General features: G+C 37.8%; 1 protein-coding gene across 1 annotated transcript in view; it reads right to left on the bottom strand.

Moving 5' to 3' along the window:
* The window catches only part of LOC107622734 (aminoacylase-1), an 11,918-nt gene continuing 2,703 nt past the window's right edge, over window positions 9,678-18,892 (bottom strand). Inside the window, exons 3-4 of the mRNA XM_016324743.2 lie at window positions 10,348-10,587; window positions 9,678-10,258 (exon numbers count right to left, since the gene is read on the bottom strand). Coding sequence (XP_016180229.1) covers window positions 10,166-10,258; window positions 10,348-10,587 — 333 coding nt within the window. The 3' untranslated portion in view covers window positions 9,678-10,165. The remainder of the gene's footprint in view (window positions 10,259-10,347; window positions 10,588-18,892) is intronic.

The raw sequence follows: 18,892 nt of genomic DNA, 5'->3' as shown, positions 1-18,892 counted from the left end.
ACCCTCAACCACCATACCAACCACCTTATGAGCCATATGAACCATATATAGAACCATCCCAATTCCAACCCAATTACTCACAAGAACCACCACTTCAATATTCACCATCTCCATATCCATCAATCCAAGAGCACTATGATCCTATTTATGAAAGCCGAGTGCATCAAGAGACAAAGGATCGTCTCAAGAAAACAGTGGATCGATGTCAGGCAACCATTCATCAATTGGGGCAAGCAATAATGAGTCAATTAGCTTCCCGACGTTCGGACACTCAAGGAACCCCCATGGCTTCATGTGGACAATCTAATGAAGAACGTAGTATGAAGGAGATAGTAGAAACTCCAGTGAACAGTACGGAGCATGACTTTGTACTGGAACAAGTAGAGGAAGCCGGGATTATTGAAAAAGAAGAATTGGTTGAAGACTTAGGAGATGCTGAACCTCCATGGGAAAGTCAAAACATAGAGCCTCCTTCCAAGACAGTTGCAATTGATGTTGAGGAGGGTGTACAACCTCCAAGGCATATCACAGTTGAAGACTTGGAAGAGGTTGATCAAGTGATGGAGATTCAAGAAGAAGAAGCACAACCTCCCATGCCCTTGGAAAGCAATGAAGAGGAGATTGAATTGGAAGAGAGCTGCCAAGAGGAAGAGGTTGAAATTGAAGAAGCTTACAAAGAGGTGGTAGTTATCAGAAAAGAGCACAAGGGAGTGGAGCTTGCAATTCCATTAAAGATGCCTCCCCCTAAGTTGCCATCATCCTTCACAACATTCAAGTGGGTAAAATTCATATCCCTTAGCTTTCTGACCCCACTTGAATATGGGCTACTGGAGACGGATGGTCAACTTAGAGCTCTTTATGATATTAAGAGTAAGAGGAATATGGCCAGTGGTAAGAATTGTCCTGCAAGGTTCATCATGGTTAGAAGCTTTAAGCTCAAACGCAAAGGTTGGTATAAAGCTCAACTGAATGGGTCTAGGAAGCTGTTTGGTCGCTGCAGTGAGAATTCATATCACCTTTCACCCGGCTGGAAAAATGCAGATCGAGACAAAAACGGGTGTAAAAGTAAAGTTTGGGATCCTGGAATCTGTTCTGGCATTTGTCACCCCGGGAGCCTAAGAATATGTTTGAAGCTTCTTAAGGGCTTTACATGCTTAGTTTGGGACCCCGGAGGCTACTGGAAATACAAACATTGGTGGGGATTCCTGGATCAGTACAAGCACAAGCCACCATAGCAGGAATCTCATCAAATTTCCAACTTAAGGACTATAAATAAAAGTGCTAGGAGGGGGACAACCCACCGTGGTATGATCGTTCTTTTTCAATTTTATTTCATGTTGTTTATTTTTATTTTATTTTATTTTCATTGAACCTGGAATCATGCATAGTATTCACATTAAGCACTGCATTTGCATCTGCATATTGCATTAAAAAAATAAAAAAAAATGGAAAAACACGTACGCGACGCGGCAGCGTCGCTGACGCGTCCGCGTCACCAGTGCAATGGAAAGAAAAGAAAATGAACAAAAAGTCATGCGAGAGCGTGGCTGGAGGCGTGCCAATGGCACAAATCGTCCCACGCGACCGCATCGCTGATGCGACCGCGTCATATGGGAATAATGGCCTCCCACACGACCGCGTGCCCCACGCGGCCGCGTGACCAAGATTTTGACGTCAAAGTGGTGCACACCCGAAAGTTGTGCGAGAGTGGTGCTGGATTGGTGCTGAACGCATAATCCTTCCCACGCGGCCGCGTGACCCACGCGACCGCGTCATATTCCTTTAAAGCCCACTCTCGCGATCGCATGCCCCATGCGATCGCGTCACTTAAAATTTGGCACTAATAAGATTTTGAACAGAGAGTTGTGCGAGCGCGAGGCTGCACTCGCGCCACTAGCACAAATCGAGTCACGCGATCGCATGACCCACGCGTCCGCGTCGCTTGACCTTATTGCGCACCATGCGGCCGCGTCACCCACGCGACCGCGTCGCCAGCGTCGCACACCTTAACCTAATATGCCAAAATATTTTATCTTCCCCAATCCTAATTTTTCCTCCCTCCTTTCTTACTTACTTCTTCTTCCCTTCCTTCCCTTCTCATTCTTCTTATCTTTTATTTTCTTTTGCTTACTTGCATACTTTCATTCATTGCATTATTTTCATTAGTGTTGGAATTTTATTTAGGTCATTGTGGATTGTTACATAATTATTTGACAATTATATATTACTTTTTAAAAGATGCTTGCATGTTCAATTTAATACTTTCAAATAGCTTATTTACTATGCATGCTATGTGTTTGTGAAAAAGCCCATATGGCATTATTTACTTCTCTATTTTACTTTATACTATTCAATGCTTGCTTTTCATAAACTCCCTTTACTATTGTATTAATTGAAATTAATTGTCAATACAAACATGATGGTTTGTTACGAGTAATGCTTGATCTATGCTACTCATGCCCTTTGCCGGCATGCCAATAAACACCTTGCATTCACTTGTCCTTATAGAATTTCCTCAAATGAATGAATTCTCGTTGCAAGTATAGTTCTACACCAGTATACATCCTGATCTACCTCTTTGTCACGCACTGTGTCAGCAATTTGCAAGAACTGCGCCAGAAACTCAGTAGGTTCTTCCTGTGGAAGACCGGAATACTGGCAATTTTGCTGCACCATGACAATGAGCTGAGGATTTAGCTCAAAACTGCTTGCCTTGATGGGAGGTATACAGATGCTACTCCCATATGCAGCAGTCCGGACTATTCATTTCTATTTAGGTCCATGATGGATAAAAGGGAATAGATATGAATTGCAAATAAAATACATATTTTTGTTTTTATTTTATTTGGGTAGAAACAAACCGAATAATTAAAAATAAATAAAAATAATAAGATAAAATAAAATAATTAGAAATTAAAATATAATTTTCAAAAACTAAGAGAAAAATAAATTTGAAAACAAAAATAATTACTTAATTAAGAAGATTTGAAAAACTTTGGATATGATTTTTGAAAAAGATTTTGAATTTTGAAATTTCAAAACTAAGATAAGATAGAATAAAAAGTTTTAAAATAAAAATCTGAATTTTTAAGGAAAAATGCAAAAATTAATTAAAATAAAGAGAAAAGATATTTTTGAATTTAATGAAGAAAGAGAAAAACAGTAAAAATGACACCAAACTTAAATTTTTAGATCAAAACAAAGGAAACAAATAGAAAAACTTTGAATATCATGATGAACGCTAAGAACAACTTTTGAAAAGTTTTTAAGAAACAGAAACACAAAGGACACCAAACTTAAAATTTTTTTATATTCTGAGCACTAATAATTCGAAAAAAATTGAAAGAAAAATAAAATCATGCAATTGACACCAAACTTAAAATGTGAAACTAAACTCAAACAGAAAAACTCAATTATTAGTTTATAAAAATTTTTGAAAAATTTAAAAAGAGAAAATAAGGATTTTGAAAAAATGGTTTCAACCAAAAATAATAATAGAAGACGCAATTTTAGTGACTCTAAACTAAAAAGATAAATTTTTCCTAATCTAAGCAATAAAATAAACCGTCAGTTGTCCAAACTCGAACAATTCCCGGCAACGGCGCCAAAAACTTGGTACACGAATTGTAAATCACACTTTTCACAACTCGTACCACTAACCAGCAAGTGCACTGGGTCATCCAAGTAATACCTTACGTGAGTAAGGGTCGATCCCACGGAGATTGTTGGCTTGAAGTAAGCTATGGTTATTTTGTAATTCGTAGTCAGGAAATTAATAATAAAAATGGTTGGGTTTATGAGAAGTAATTAACATAAAATAAATAATACTTGTTATGCAGTAATGGAGAACATTGAGGTTTTGGAGATGCTCTGTCTTCTGAATCTCTGCTTTCCTACTGTCTTCTTCTTCACGCACACAGGTCTCCTTCCATGGCAAGTTGTATGTTGGTGGATCACCGTTGTCAATGGATCACTCATGTTGGAATAGAATCTGTTGATCCTTTTGCGTTTGTCACTACGCCCAACACTCGCGAGTTTGAAGCTCGTCACAGTCATCCCTTAGTGTCACGGATCATCACATTCATCAGGGCGAGTGGCGAGTGAATATCTTAGAATAGAAACAAGCGTGATTGAATGAAAAACAGTAGTGATTGCATTAATTCATCGAAACACAGCAGAGCTCCTCACCCCCAACCATGGGGTTTAGAGACTCATGCCATCAGAAATACAATGTGAAATGTAAAAATGTCATGAGGTACATAGTAAGTCTCTAAAAGTTGTTTTTATACTAAACTAGTAGCTAGGGTTACAGAAAATAAGTAACTAAGTGCAGATAGTGCAGAAATTCACTTTTGGGGCCCACTTGGTGTGTGCTTGAGCTGAGTATTGAGCTTTACATGTGTAGAGGCTTCTCTTGGAGTTAAACGCCAGGTTGCAGCCTGTTTGTGGCGTTTAACTCTGGTTTGTAACATTTTTCTGGTGTTTAACTTCAGAATAGGACAGGAAGTTGGAGTTTGAACACTAGTTTGCATCGTCAAAACTCAAATAAAGTATGGACTATTATATATTGCTGGAAAGCCCTGGATGTCTACTTTCCAACGCAATTGAGAGCGCGCCAATTGGATTTTTATAGCTCCAGGAAATCCATTTCGAGTGCAGGGAGATCAGAATCCAACAGCATTTGCAGTCCTTTTTCAGCCTCTGAATAAGCTTTTTGCTCAGGTCCCTCAATTTCAGCCAGAAAACACCTGTAATCACAAAAAAACACAAAAACTCATAGTAAAGTCCAGAAATATGAATTTTTCATAAAAACTAATAAAAACATAGAAAAAACTAACTAAATTATACTAAAAACTACCTAAAAACAATGGCAAAAAGCGTATAAATTATCCGCTCATCACATTACTAATCAAGCATGCATGTAATACATTTTTAAGGTCAATGAATTAATGAATGAATGCATTAGCATTAGTAATAATAAGCCAAAGCATGCATATAAAAACAAAAAAAAGCCTAGCGTTCATAAAATGTAACAGAGCGCTCATCCAAGGAAGAAAGGGAGCGCTACGTGAATTTTGTTAACTTTCTCGGGCTTATGGAGGCTAGGCAAGGAAGGCATGCATGTAACGTTCATTAAATGAATGGAGCGCTCTTGGCCAAGAAAAGCAACTCGCACCAAGGGAAGCCCATCAAGCCAAGGAGGTAGCGTTTAAAAATTGAGCGCTACGTTAACTCTTTCAACGCTTTCATGGCCCATTTGAAGAAAAACAAGGCGCGACACTCCCAAAATGAAGCGGCCAGGGTTCGAAGAAGGAGCCTCACTCCAAGGCATGTAGCGCTACGTTAAGAACTCCTCACTGAGCGCTATGTCTGAACCAAGCAAGGCTGGGCGCATCAACACAACAAGGCATGTGTAGCGCTCAGTTCACTAACTTAACTGAGCGCTCCACTGGAAGTATGCCCCAACCCATTTTTAAACAAATGCCTCCTGACCCAAGCAACCAAGCACCTCAAAACCAAATCAACCCATTTCATTGAAGCCCCAAAGCAAGCAAAGCCCATGGACATCACTCAAAGGCACAAGACACAGAAAAGCTAGTTTAAGAATTTCATTTTGTAATTTGTTTTTAATTTCATTTTCATTTTCATTTTGTAAAAAGCCTATAAAAAGGCATATGTTCCATTTTAGAAAAAAAAGGCTGGCTTTGCTAGAGAGCATTAAGAATAGGATAGAATAGAAAGCTTTCTTTGAAACACTCTTAATTTTTCTGCACTTTTACATTTCAAGTATTGCAATTCAATTTCCCAGTTTCATTTTGATTGAGCTTGATTTACTCTTCTACACTTTTACTTCTCTGCAACTTTACATTTCTGTTCTTAATTCAAATCTGATTTAATTCTTCCTTCAATTCTGAGCCATTCTCTTCTTTTGCAATTTCACATTCACATTGAGCTTGATTCACTTTTCTGCATATTTACATTTTCTGCAATTGTTTTGATTGATTGATCTATTGCTTCCTTTAATTTCCAGCACCCAGTCCCTTTTATATTTGATGCAATTTACATTTCTTATTTTTTAAGATTTTGTCAATTTACTTCCTGCAAGTGAGATCTGCTGCAAATTTACTTGTCATTTAAGCTTCAAGCTAATTTATATTTTGCTCTTTACTTTCATTGCAATTTACTTTCCGCACTTTAAAATTCCTACAATTTACTTTTTGTTGCTTCAATTTCATCAAATTCACCAATGTTAGCTTGACTAAACTAATCACTCACTAAAGTTGCTTGATCCATCAATTCCTGTGGGATTGACCTCACTCTAAGTGAGTTTTACTACTTGATGCGACCCGGTACACTTGCCGGTGAGTTTTGTGTGGAATCTAATTTTCCACCCATCAGAGTTAACTGGACCGGTTAAATGATTAGTTCTTTGTTAACATAGTTAGCAAAACCGGACCGGACCGGCCGATTCGACCGGAAAATCGATGAACCGGACCTAACACCGGTCCGGTCCAAACTTCTAACCGCTTAAGGTAGAGAACCGGTGAGTATCGGTTCGGTCCGCTCGGTCGCAATTGAAGGAGAACCTACGGCGCACCAGCGTTCCGCAACTCCACCGTGCTCCATATGCTCATTTGCTGCCAAGTGTCATGCTTTGATTTTGGAAAAATCCAAAATGGAATGACTGGGGTTCGAACCCCTTACCTAAAGATAGCAAAGACGCTAGCATGACCACCAGGCTGCAATGCTTCTTGTCATTATATGTACAAATTATAATACATATAGAATGTTTTAGTTTACTTATATTCAATTTATTTTCATTTTAATGTCACTCATTTTTAAATAATTTATATTTTATTTAACTATACTTTTATATTTAATATAAATTTAAAAGATAAATAAATAAATTTTATTAATCACAATTTATTTATTTTTTCATGATTATACGATATCTATTAATATTATTTTTTCAACAAATATTTATAGTATATAATAATAGGTAAAGACTCACATACATTTGTCTTCATATGAAGTTGATAATTGAAAATCGTTAAATGATAATTTAGTCACACTTGTCAAATCATCTAACGATTCTTAAATATAAACTTCACATGAAAACAACTGTACGGGAACAATGACAGAGACAGAGATAGAAATTGACAAGGATCAACTCCTGATTAGGAATTTAGGATGGCTTCATCAAATACTGATCATGCATGGGGCCATTTGTTCAATGCGGTTAATTCAGCTTATTTTCATTGTGTTAAATTGAGTTGTTTATGTAATAGACTAATAGTACTAACAAATTTTATGTTTATTTTGGTATTACTACTTATTTTTAGGATTTGAGACTTAATGTTTATTAAAATATTATTGGAGATATGTTTTTTAACTGTTAATTTTTAAGTTTTTAGCTATTTTATACGTTTTATTTATGCGGGACCGGGTTAACCGGTTCAACCAGTGACCCACCGGTTGAACCAATAACCCAGTGACCCAGTAGCCTGACCGGTTCGATCACCGGTTCGGTTCTGACAACTATGTTTGTTAACCTAGTCGAACCGACCAGTCCGGTCCGGTTTTTAGAATTTCGGTTTATTATAATATAATGTTGGGAGTTTGGAACCAACGTTTTCTGTCATATTCTCATGAATAGACAATTAATCTATTGATTGATGCAGTGGATAATTTAGATCGTAATATTCAATAAAAAAAAACGGAAGAGGACATTATTATTGATCTCTGGAACGGAGGGCCTTTGTGTTTGTTAATAATTTGCACATTGAAATCACAAAGGAGTCTATTGTGATGATATATTTTGGTTTTCGACACTCATGGCTTTGTCTTTTTGTTTCTCCTTATATTTTTATTTAGTTTTTTTTCTTATAATGAATCCAATTTGATAAACAATAAATATTCTTGCATTACTTGCTATAAATAAGTGAGGAATTCCTGTAAAAGAATTAGAAGATCCCACAAAATTTGAATTGCGTGTATGAAAGTTTGTGTTTGGCCAATTGATAGAAAATATATGCGATAAAAAATAGATATAATTTTCAAGTTTATATGTGAATAATGAGTCGATCCAAAATAGGCTTATTGTTTGACTGAAATCACTAAATTATGTTGAAAACATTTGGTAAGTCGCACTAAATAAATTTATGTGTAAGTAATTTTTACGGGTATGGATTGGCCCAAAGAAAGTTTTGTATTTGGCTAAATTATATATGCATTTATGATAATAAACATGTAATACTTATCTAGTTTTATGTGAATAATAAATATGTCTAAAAATAAATTTATTGTTTGACCGTATTTATTATCAATGTTTAATTACTGTGTTAAAAATATCGATTACAAATTAATATTTCTGTCCAAAAACTAAATACTAACGTTGTGCTAGATATTTATGATGAAGCCACCATCATATAAATTTTCTTTATACAATATGTAACTTAAGTGAACATATTTTATTTTAAAATTAAGTTTGTCAATGTATGTATCTAAAATTTGTATTAAAAATTGAATAAATCTCAAATAACAAAATTGAACCTTTAAAAGTTAGATTGCTCAAATCGTATAAATCTTGTGATCTTAAAGTATGAGATTCTAAAAGACTCACGAACAAAAATAAAGGTTACTACTATAAAAAAATTTCCTTAAGAATAAGAAATACAGAAACATTATATTAAAAGTAATAAGATTTGAAACAAGTATGACATTTGTCTTGTAAGCAAAATAGGGTGTATACACGACTCCAGATCTCACGAGCGCAATGACATCGAACAACAATGTTTGAAGGATGCGTCCATTGATGGAAAAAGCTAGGACGTAACATTGTAATCGCCAATTTGCCATTCTTTATACTTTGATTCTGTTTCTGGACGTTCTTCAGATGCAGAATCGAAACGTGATGGAGTTTTGTCCTTCTCAAGATGCTCTTGTAATTCATGACCGCAAATCGAGAGTTGCAAAGTGTCTCCAGGTGAGAGAGTTATTTTCAGCGAGCTTCTCGGCCAAAGGTACGTTGAATGGTTTGTTGGCGGAGGTGGCGGTTGCATTCACCATTATTTGCAGTATCTTCAATGGAGTCTTCGTAGTTGTTGGTGTTATCAATTGAACTTGAATCATCGGCCATGAATCTGTATGGCTCGTGATACCATGTGAACATTCATAGAGAAAGAGAGAAGAAAGAAGAGACGAGAAAGAGGAATTATGTTGTTGCTGAATATTGTGATTATCCATTGAGTCTGTTAGAGTGCTAGCTATATATAGTATGGAGTAACAGATATAACTAACTAAGCACTCTTGGACAATTCTGTTTTGCCTAACAGCTTTAACTAACACATCAGTACATCACACTTTACTATCCGAACAAGAATCCTGTACGAACTAATGTAGCAATATCACTAGCCAAGGAATAATGCTGAAAAATCGTTAATTTGAGAAGCAAGCGATCATTGACCATGTTAACACTGTTTTGAGAGACAATTAGACAAAGCCCTAAAGACTATGACACCCCAAAAGACAAAAATAGCAACCATGGAGCTCATGAAATACAGTTTGACCGTTGAGTTTATGTCAATGAGGGGAGAAAACATCAAGAATGAATTACAGATTCATGAAAGTACCCAGTTACTGCAGTGGGTAATATAATTATCTACTCTCACTAGGAGCATGGAGTTGAAGCAACCAAAGAAAAGGTGTCGAAGATAACTTTAGTGATGGAGGGTTTCAAATACTATTGTTAACTTTGTCACAGGTAAATGATGTTTAAATCAACACAATGTCTCAACATGATATGCACAAATAATATAACTCAAAACTCAATCACAAATTAAGATTTACTTCTTTTTCTTCTCTATTATTAGCTTTTAATTGCCTTATGGGGCAGACAACACAGGCTACATTAGGTAGCTGAAATAGGAGTCATACAAAAAAGAATGTTTTGAAGCTGGAGACAAGTTTATAAAATAGTGTATCAAATTTCCTATATTTTCATAGGGAGACAGATATTGTAGTCTGTATTTGTTACCTATTTCAACTACCAACAGTAGCCTCAGATATTTATTCCAAAGAACATAGTATATCATATCCTTGAATATTTTTATACATTAGCAAAGCAACCCAACCCCCTACTTATTTGAGAAACAACTGCTAGATCCTAAGGTTGTGATGGTTCTGGAAACAAACTCAAGGAACTTATCAGAGACTCGTATACCTCTATACCTTTCAAGTACACTGTTTCTCGTAGATGCTGCAAAAGTTAAGGTCGCCAGAGTTACCTAAAGAATAAACAAAATATCATTTAGTCATCATGAATAAATAGGAAAAGAATTTTCAAACCTCGTTGTGGTCATGGAGCAAGATGGGAGTGTTTCTCATTGGAGAGAAACCAAGAACTGGAATTCCTTTTTGTCTAAGGAATCGGGCATCAGTAGTCGAAGCGAGAATTTCAGGCTTTGAAAGCTTTCCTCCAGCTGATGTTATAGCTTGCTTGAACACTGACCACCATGGATTGGAATCATTAATTGCAGTCATTAATGGCCGTCCCAAGTAGTCTCTAATGGGTCCTTTCTCAATTAACTGCAATATTTGGTTGCCCAAGGACAAGACGAAATCATTATGTTGCGCTCAAGGTGTGAATGACAGAGACCGATATTTAACAATAATCACAACTTTATTAATGTCTCTTGGTTTGTTAACAAGTAATTTACAACATTTCTTATATCCGTGAAAAGAAAGTTAGAAATTAGAGAAATTCTTGCGTGATCCCAGTGCGCTCTAAAGGCAACCAACCACTCAAATTTCATTTATAATAATTAAAATATATTAAAAAGATTAAAATTGAACAGGTTATAGTTACTCTTATAGCATGCATTAAATGTGCTCTAAACACGTAGTAGTATTTCTCTATGCATTATGATACTTGCTAGCAAAGCGGCAGCTAAAAAGGTCAGTTGTGCACATAAAAGTCATTTATGACAGCATCAACTGATAAAAGGAAAATTGTACCTATGGTCAGGAAATTTTCAACTTTAACGAATTCTAGTCACTTGAACAAAATCTAACAACATGGAATCATAAAGAAACATGAATAATAAAAGAGAATAATATATATTGCAGCAAATGTAAGATTCAGAAATCTTTGCATCCAGGTGGCAAATGTGCAACATCAATGACAACCTCAGGCATGGAGTTTGCAATTTTCAAAGGCTTAAATATGTTTTCTATCTGTATCAAATTCAGTTTTGGTACATATAGCTTTTACTTATTCATTTCTTTTATTCTTTTGTTTAGCTTAATCCAAGATTTCCTGCAATATGCATATTTACTCCCTAAATAACCATTGCAATGGACCAAAAAGTAGTATAGGGCCGAAAATTAAAGGCCACTAGTCCAGTAAATTTTACTTGTAAGAAAATCATATACATATTGAAAGATTATAGCACTTAAATTTTTACAGCCGTCATTAAGTTTTGAAGAAGTTTTTACAAAACTGTTATATTGAAAGTTCATACCTAATAAGTTTTTACAATAAAATTTCACATTAATCCCACATCATTGGATAGACTTTCAATACACTTTAAATCAATGTAGTAAAAACTTCTAAACTCTATAGCTCACGTTGCGATAGAAGAGTAGATAAACTCCACAAGATAGTGTTAAGGGTTTCCTTACTAACTCCAGAATATCAAGGGGTACAGTAGCAGATAATTAGCAATTAGAGTAATAGGAGGTGAGAGGTAGAAGATAGGATAGAGAAAGGTTGAGGTATCAAGGTGATACTCTCAAGGAAAATATTATTTAGAAAAGAAGGAAGAAGAATGAGTAATGAAAGAAGATTCACTTGGCATCGAGAGGCCAAACTCTCCACTAAATAGTCACTCCACTTATTCCCTGCCTAAAAGCTTTTCAGCTTTCTTATTTATAATATCCATATCCTAACTACTTCCCTAAACATGTGGAGTAACAATAATTTGAAATTTCAATCAGTTACGTGTTTTCCCCTCCTTCTATAAGTAAATTTAAAAGGAGTTAAATTCCGATTTGGTCTCTCCTGGTTTGTTACAATACCCTCCCCATGAAGATCCACCTTGTCCTCAAGGTGGAAAGATGGAAAGGCCAACTGCAGTTTGTTGGCCCGCTCCCATGTACTTTCAAATTCGGGGAGATGCTGCCACTTGATTAGCACTTCCAGGTGTCCTTGGTTGCTCATACGGCTGTCCAGAACTTGTTCAGGTTCCACTAGTAGTTCTCCTTCCTCAGTGAGAGCCTCCGGCAGGCTTTGGGGTTCCACGGAAGATCCCAAACTCTTCTTAAGTAGTGAAACATGAAAAATAGGATGTATCTTTGCAGAGGGTGGTAACCGAAGTTTATAAGCCGCCGCACCAATTTTCTCTAATACTTCATATGGACCATAAAATCTGGTGCCGAGCTTCTGATTCGGTCTGGTGGCAAGAGACCGCATCCTGTATGGGTGGATCTTCAAAAACACGAAGTCTCCTACTTCAAAAGTGACATCTCTCCTCTTTTTATCAGCAGCTTGCTTCATGTGATTCTGGGCTCTATTCAACTGAAATTGTAACTCATCGAGCATCTGATTGCGGTCTTCCATTAGTAGTCTAACTTCCTCTACTGTAGATTCCAGCCCCCCTCTTAACAATGGAGGCGGCTCCCTCCCGTATAAAGCTCGAAAAGGGGTCATGCGAATGGACCCGTGATAAGTAGTATTATACCAGAACTCGGCCCAAGGCAGCCAAGTGGACCACTGTTTTGGCTTAGAGCCTGTGAGGCAGCGAAGATAGATCTCTAAGCACTTGTTAACAGCCTCCGTTTGGCCATCGGTCTGTGGATGATATGCAGAAGACATCTTCAAGGAGGTTCCAACCTGTTTGAAAACTTCAGACCAAAAGGCACTCAAGAATATTTTGTCGCGGTCAGAGACAATGGAGGATGGAAACCCATGGAGGCGAACAACCTCCTTAATGAACAAGAGAGCAATATCTTTCGCTGAGAAGGGATGTGCAAGCAGGTAGAAATGAGCATATTTGGAGAGTCGATCAACCACTACCAAAATTGTGTCCATCCCTTTAATTGAAGTGTTTGAATGTATTGTATTATAAAATGTACAGGGAATCAGCCTCTTTATAGAGGAATTACAGAAATAGAAATAACTAGAAAATAGGAAAGAAGGAAAAAATACTAGCCTAAAATAAAGGAAAGATTTCTAATCATAAAATCCCTAAAATTAAGCTAAACCCAAAAAGGAAAAGATTCATAATTAATTCTATTTACATAAGATTCATAAAAGGAATTAGGAATCTGATTTTGATTTGATTTAGTCAACACTCCCCCTCAAGCTGGCTTGAAGATATCATTCATTGACAGCTTGCTTATTATGCTATCAAAAGTCTTCTTGGGTAATCCTTTAAGGACCCCATACATCACTATGAATCAAGTGGAAAGGTTTAGATGCATGATAAGGTTGAGAGTAATAAGGAACTCTATGACTCTTTGAACAAATACAACTTTCACATTTAAGTAAGGAAGAATCAATATTTTTAAACAAACTTGGAAACAAGTGTTTGAGATATGGAAAACTAGGGTGTCCTAGTCTATTGTGCCAGAGAATTATTTGGTCCTTTATAGGCATAAAACTTATACCACTAAATCCTTGAGCTATTTTATCCTCCGAAATATCCTCAAAGTGATAAAGCCCATCCATCATCTTAGCACTGCCAATCATCTTCCCCGAAGTCCGGTCCTGAAAAATACCATGAGTGTCAAAGAATGTCACAGCACAATTGGAATCCTTGCAGATTTTACTAATAGAAAGAAGATTACAAGAAAGCTTTGGTACATGTAGGACATTTCTTAGGTCAATGTTTTCGGACAGTTTAATTGTACCTTTTCCAGCAATAGATGAAAAACTACCATCAGCAACTCTAATTTTTTCATTTTCAAAGCAAGGAGAATAAGTTTTAAATAAAGGGGAGAGGCTGGTCATATGGTCAGATACACCTGAATCGACAATCCCAAATACTTCTCCAATTGAGGGTAGGATTGCTCTTCCAATAATTCTGCCACGAACTTCATCTAGCTCCATGTTGAGGCCTGCAAGAAACTGGAATATCCTCCCTTCTTCCACTGTTTGTTGGTGGTGTTTGGCATCAGCAGCTGAATTCCACTTGTAATTATTAAAGTGGTCAAGATTGCTCTGATACCAAATTGAAGTGTTTGAATGTATTGTATTATAAAATGTACAGGGAATCAGCCTCTTTATAGAGGAATTACAGAAATAGAAATAACTAGAAAATAGGAAAGAAGGAAAAAATACTAGCCTAAAATAAAGGAAAGATTTCTAATCATAAAATCCCTAAAATTAAGCTAAACCCAAAAAGGAAAAGATTTATAATTAATTCTATTTACATAAGATTCATAAAAGGAATTAGGAATCTGATTTTGATTTGATTTAGTCAACACCTTTGGACCGTGGTAACCCTCCGATGAAGTCCATAGAAATGTCAGCCCATACGTTTGTGGGTTTGGGAAGAGGTTGAAGTAGGCTTGCCGGTTGAAGGGTGGAATGTTTATTTTTCTGACATACTTCACAAATTTTTACGAATTCCATCACATCCGACTTCATACCTTCCCAATAGAGAATGGAGGAAATTCTCTTGTAGGTTCTAAAAAACCCAGAATGGCCCGCCAATTTGGAGCTGTGAAACTCCATCAAAAGCTTAGGGATCCACTTGGAGGTCTTGGCAATCACCAACCGCCCTTTATACCTTAACTTGCCATTGATTAATTCAAATCCAGACACTGTCTCATCTCCTTGTAACAGCTTCTGCATAATGGTCTTTAACTTATCATCTTCCAAAACCTCGGTCTCTAGTTCCCCCCATTCAGCAGCTATGGAAAAAGAAAGAGATGAGAAGTGGAACTTCCATGAAAGAGCATCCGCAACTCGGTTTTCATTCTCTGCCTTGTATCGAATGTCAAAATTATACCCCAATAGCTTGGATAACCATTTTTGCTGCCCTTCATATGCAACTTTCTGGTCAAGGAGGTATTTTAAAGATTTTTGGTCTGTGAATACCGTGAAATGCTGTTCGAGAAGATAGTGCCTCCATTTTTGGATGGCCAACACAATAGCCATTAATTCTCTTTCATACACAGATTTGTTTTGAGCTATTGTAGAAAGTTTTTGGCTCATGAAGGCAATGGGGCGCCCTTCTTGCATCAGAACTGCACCAACTCCCTTTCCCGATGCATCTGTCTCAATCTGGAAAGGTTTGGAGAAGCATGGGACTGCCAACACAGATACTGAAACCATTGCTTGTTTAAGCTGTTGAAATGCACCTTCCGCCTCATTAGTCCAGTGGAAACAGTCTTTCTTTAGTAGCTGGGTCAGTGGCCATGCAATGCCACCATATCCTTTGACGAATCTTCGATAATATCCTGTGAGGCCAAGAAAACCACGTAAACCTTTAAGGTCCTTAGGTCGCGGCCAATCTAACATAACCTGGAGTTTTTTGGGATCGGCTGCCACACCCTTTGATGATATGATATGGCCCAAGTACTCAATGCAAGATCTTTCAAAGCAACATTTCTTTTTGTTGACCAACAATTGATTTTGTCGTAACAGTTCCAACACTTGCAGCAGATGTCCGCGATGGCTGTCCACATCCTTGCTGTAAATTAGGATGTCATAAAAAAAAACCAATGTAAACTGGCGCAGAAAGGGTTTGAGGATATTGTTCATTAGTGCCTGAAAAGTAGATGGTGCGTTGGAAAGCCCAAATGGCATTACTAGGAATTCGTAATGACCCTTGTGCGTGCGGAAAGAGGTCTTGTGGATATCTTCCTCTTTCATCCGGATTTGATGGTATCCCGATTTCAAATCGAGTTTGGAGAAAATCGCAGCCCCCTCCAATTCATCCAACAACTCTTCGATTATAGGAAATTTGTCCGGAACGGTGATTTTGTTGAGCGCCCGATAATCAACACAAAATTGCCATCCGCCATCCTTTTACTTCACAAGAATTACTGGACTAGAGAATAGGCTAGTACTAGGTCTGATAATTCCTATTTGAAGCATTTCCTCAATTATCTTCTCCATTTCCTCCTTCTGATAGTGAGGATACCGATAAGGGCGTATGTTGGGAATATCTGAATTCTCTTTTAATACTATGGCATTGTCATGTGATCTCTGAGGAGGAAGACCAGATGGGAACTGGAACAGATCATCGAATTGGCTCAAGAGTTCAGTGGTCTCGGAAGAGATGGTGACAGAATCTTCATCGGCATCAGGGCAGAATAACGGAGTAACCAAAAATCCCTCTTCAGCATTTCGCAGGGCTTGTAGAGTCACCTTACTACTGGCATGAGTCCTTCCCAAGGTTGGATCACCCTTGTAATGTAACCTTCGAACCATCTTGTACCCAGCTAAGCGATAAAGTGTTGTAGTCGCCTTCAAATTTCCCAAGACTGGCGACCCAACCAACACCCAAAACTACTTCGGATCGTCCTAAGTCCATAACCAAAAAGTTTGCAATGATGGAAATTTCTTGCACCAAAATTTTGACGTTCTCGCATCCACCTAACCCCTGCTCAATCGCGCCATTACCCACCTCGATGTGGAATGGAGGTAGGCGCATCAGTGGTAAACCCAAAGTGGAGACTAGAGTAGAGGAAATGAAATTAGCCTCAGCACCTGGGTCGACCAAAATAACCACCTCCCTACCATTGATGACCCCATGAACTTTCAGAGTTTGATGGGATGTGAGACCCAAGTAGCTAAGGGACGAGAGGTGCAGAGACAGTGTGTGAAGAGCTATATCAGGTTCTGCCATGGGAGGAGCGGCCTCAAGGTCTTGTGGTTCGTCGTCATCCTTACCCAAAAAGATCAGCTGTTGGTGGCGGAATTTGCATGTGTGACTAGGATTCCACTTGTCACCACATCGAAAACATAGTCCTCGCCGTTGTCGCTCACTCCATTCTTCATGGGAAATCCAACGGGAAGTAGGCTTGGATCCACTAGAATCTGAAGCAATAGAGGGCCAGTGTCATTCTTTGAGTCTGATTCGGAAGTAGTAACAATGGGAGGCTTACTCTGGTCTACCAGAGGAGAGTGAGTATTGGGCCTGGCCCAATTAGAGGTTTTAGAAACCCCCCACCCTGAACGTGATGCTGTATCTTGCTTTCTACCCCCTGGGTGCATTCCTTCTGCTTCCCATGCTAAATTCCTGGCTTCAATAACCTTTGCTCGATCCATCAACTCCTGGAGGTTCTCAAAATCCTCCACTTTCAACTCCGATTTGATGGTCGATTTGAGGCCTTCATGAAACATGCATAATAAGGTGTCACCTCCTAATTGTTGGTGAGAGCGCGCCGCTAGTTCGAAATCTCCGCGGTATGCCATCACTGAACCTGTTTGCTTCACCCATAGTAATGGAGCTAGTGGGTTGGCCGTCGCGCCAGGTTCAAAGCGCTTAAGCAAGTCTTGTTTGAAGCGGATCCACGTGTGGAAAGTGGATTGGGATTCCCACCATTCGAACCACGTGAAAGCTTCTCCATGAAGTGCTAGCACCGCGTATTCAAGCTTGTCCCCCACCGGAGTTTCTGAGATGCGAAAATAGCGATCCATTTGCACTAGCCATCCGCTCAGGTCCGACCCATCAAAGGAAGGGATGTCCACAGAGCGATTGCCGTCGCCCCTGTTCGAAATGGGATGTCGTCGACGTCCGCCTCCAGGATCGTCGTTGCGTGAGTGTCCACCTTCGGCTTCGGGTGTTGGTTGCTGTGAACGTAGCACCAGTTCTTCCATTCGTTTCATCATTGTTTCCAATAATTGGGTTTGTTCAGCGACCTGTTTTTCCAAACCATCCACACGTTCTTCCATGGCAGCGGTGGTGCGAGTAGAGACCATCTACGGGTACTAATCCCAGATCGGTGACTGATACCAATTGTTAAGGGTTTCCTTACTAACTACAGAATATCAAGGGGTACAATAGCAGATAATTAGCAATTAGAGTAATAGGAGGTGAGAGGTAGAAGATAGGATAGAGAAAGGTTGAGGTATCAAGGTGATACTCTCAAGGAAATTATTATTTAGAAAAGAAGGAAGGAGAATGAGTAATGAAAGAAGATTCACTTGGCATTCGAGAGGCCAAACTCTCCACTAAATAGTCACTCCACTTATTCCCTGCCTAAAAGCTTTTCAGCTTTCTTATTTATAATATCCATATCCTAACTACTTCCCTAAACATGTGGAGTAACAATAATTTGAAATTTCAATCAGTTACGTGTTTTTTCCTCCTTCTATAAGTAAATTTAAAAGGAGTTAAATTTCGATTTGGTCTCTCCTGGTTTGTTACAGATAGCATTGGGAATGGAATAAAAAGAATGTTCATGGCATCTATAGATATGTTTATGCTAGAACCTAATTACATAATTTGATCCACAAAGTTGATCCCATCGAGTGGGAAATTATTTAGTTGTTGCTACAACTAGGAGCAGAATAAACTTAGACTATGCAACTTGATAATTGCCTCTATAGGGATACCTAATTCCAAACTCTCAAATGAATAACAGTGCAGACAAATAAAAGGATAATAGGTTTGTTTGCTTGTGCTTTCAGGACAAAAGAAGTACGTTTCTTTTTCTTTTCTTTTTTTAATGAAAAAATAAGTACTTATTTTATTTTTGAGTTGTTTGTTAGTGATTCAAAAAAAAAAAGTGTTTTCCACCTTGTTTCAGATATAAGTCTAGCATAAGCTGTTGAAGAGAGAGAAAAATCTACTAAAATATTAAGATTACAAATTTATTATCTTCATATATTTTTAAAAAAACGAATATATCCATTTAAAAAACATAAAACCCTAAC

This window comes from Arachis ipaensis, chromosome B10, assembly GCF_000816755.2.
Source record: "Arachis ipaensis cultivar K30076 chromosome B10, Araip1.1, whole genome shotgun sequence".
Lineage (NCBI taxonomy): Eukaryota > Viridiplantae > Streptophyta > Magnoliopsida > Fabales > Fabaceae > Arachis > Arachis ipaensis.
Note: the sequence above shows the minus strand (reverse complement) of the source record. Positions and strands in the feature narration are given on the sequence as shown.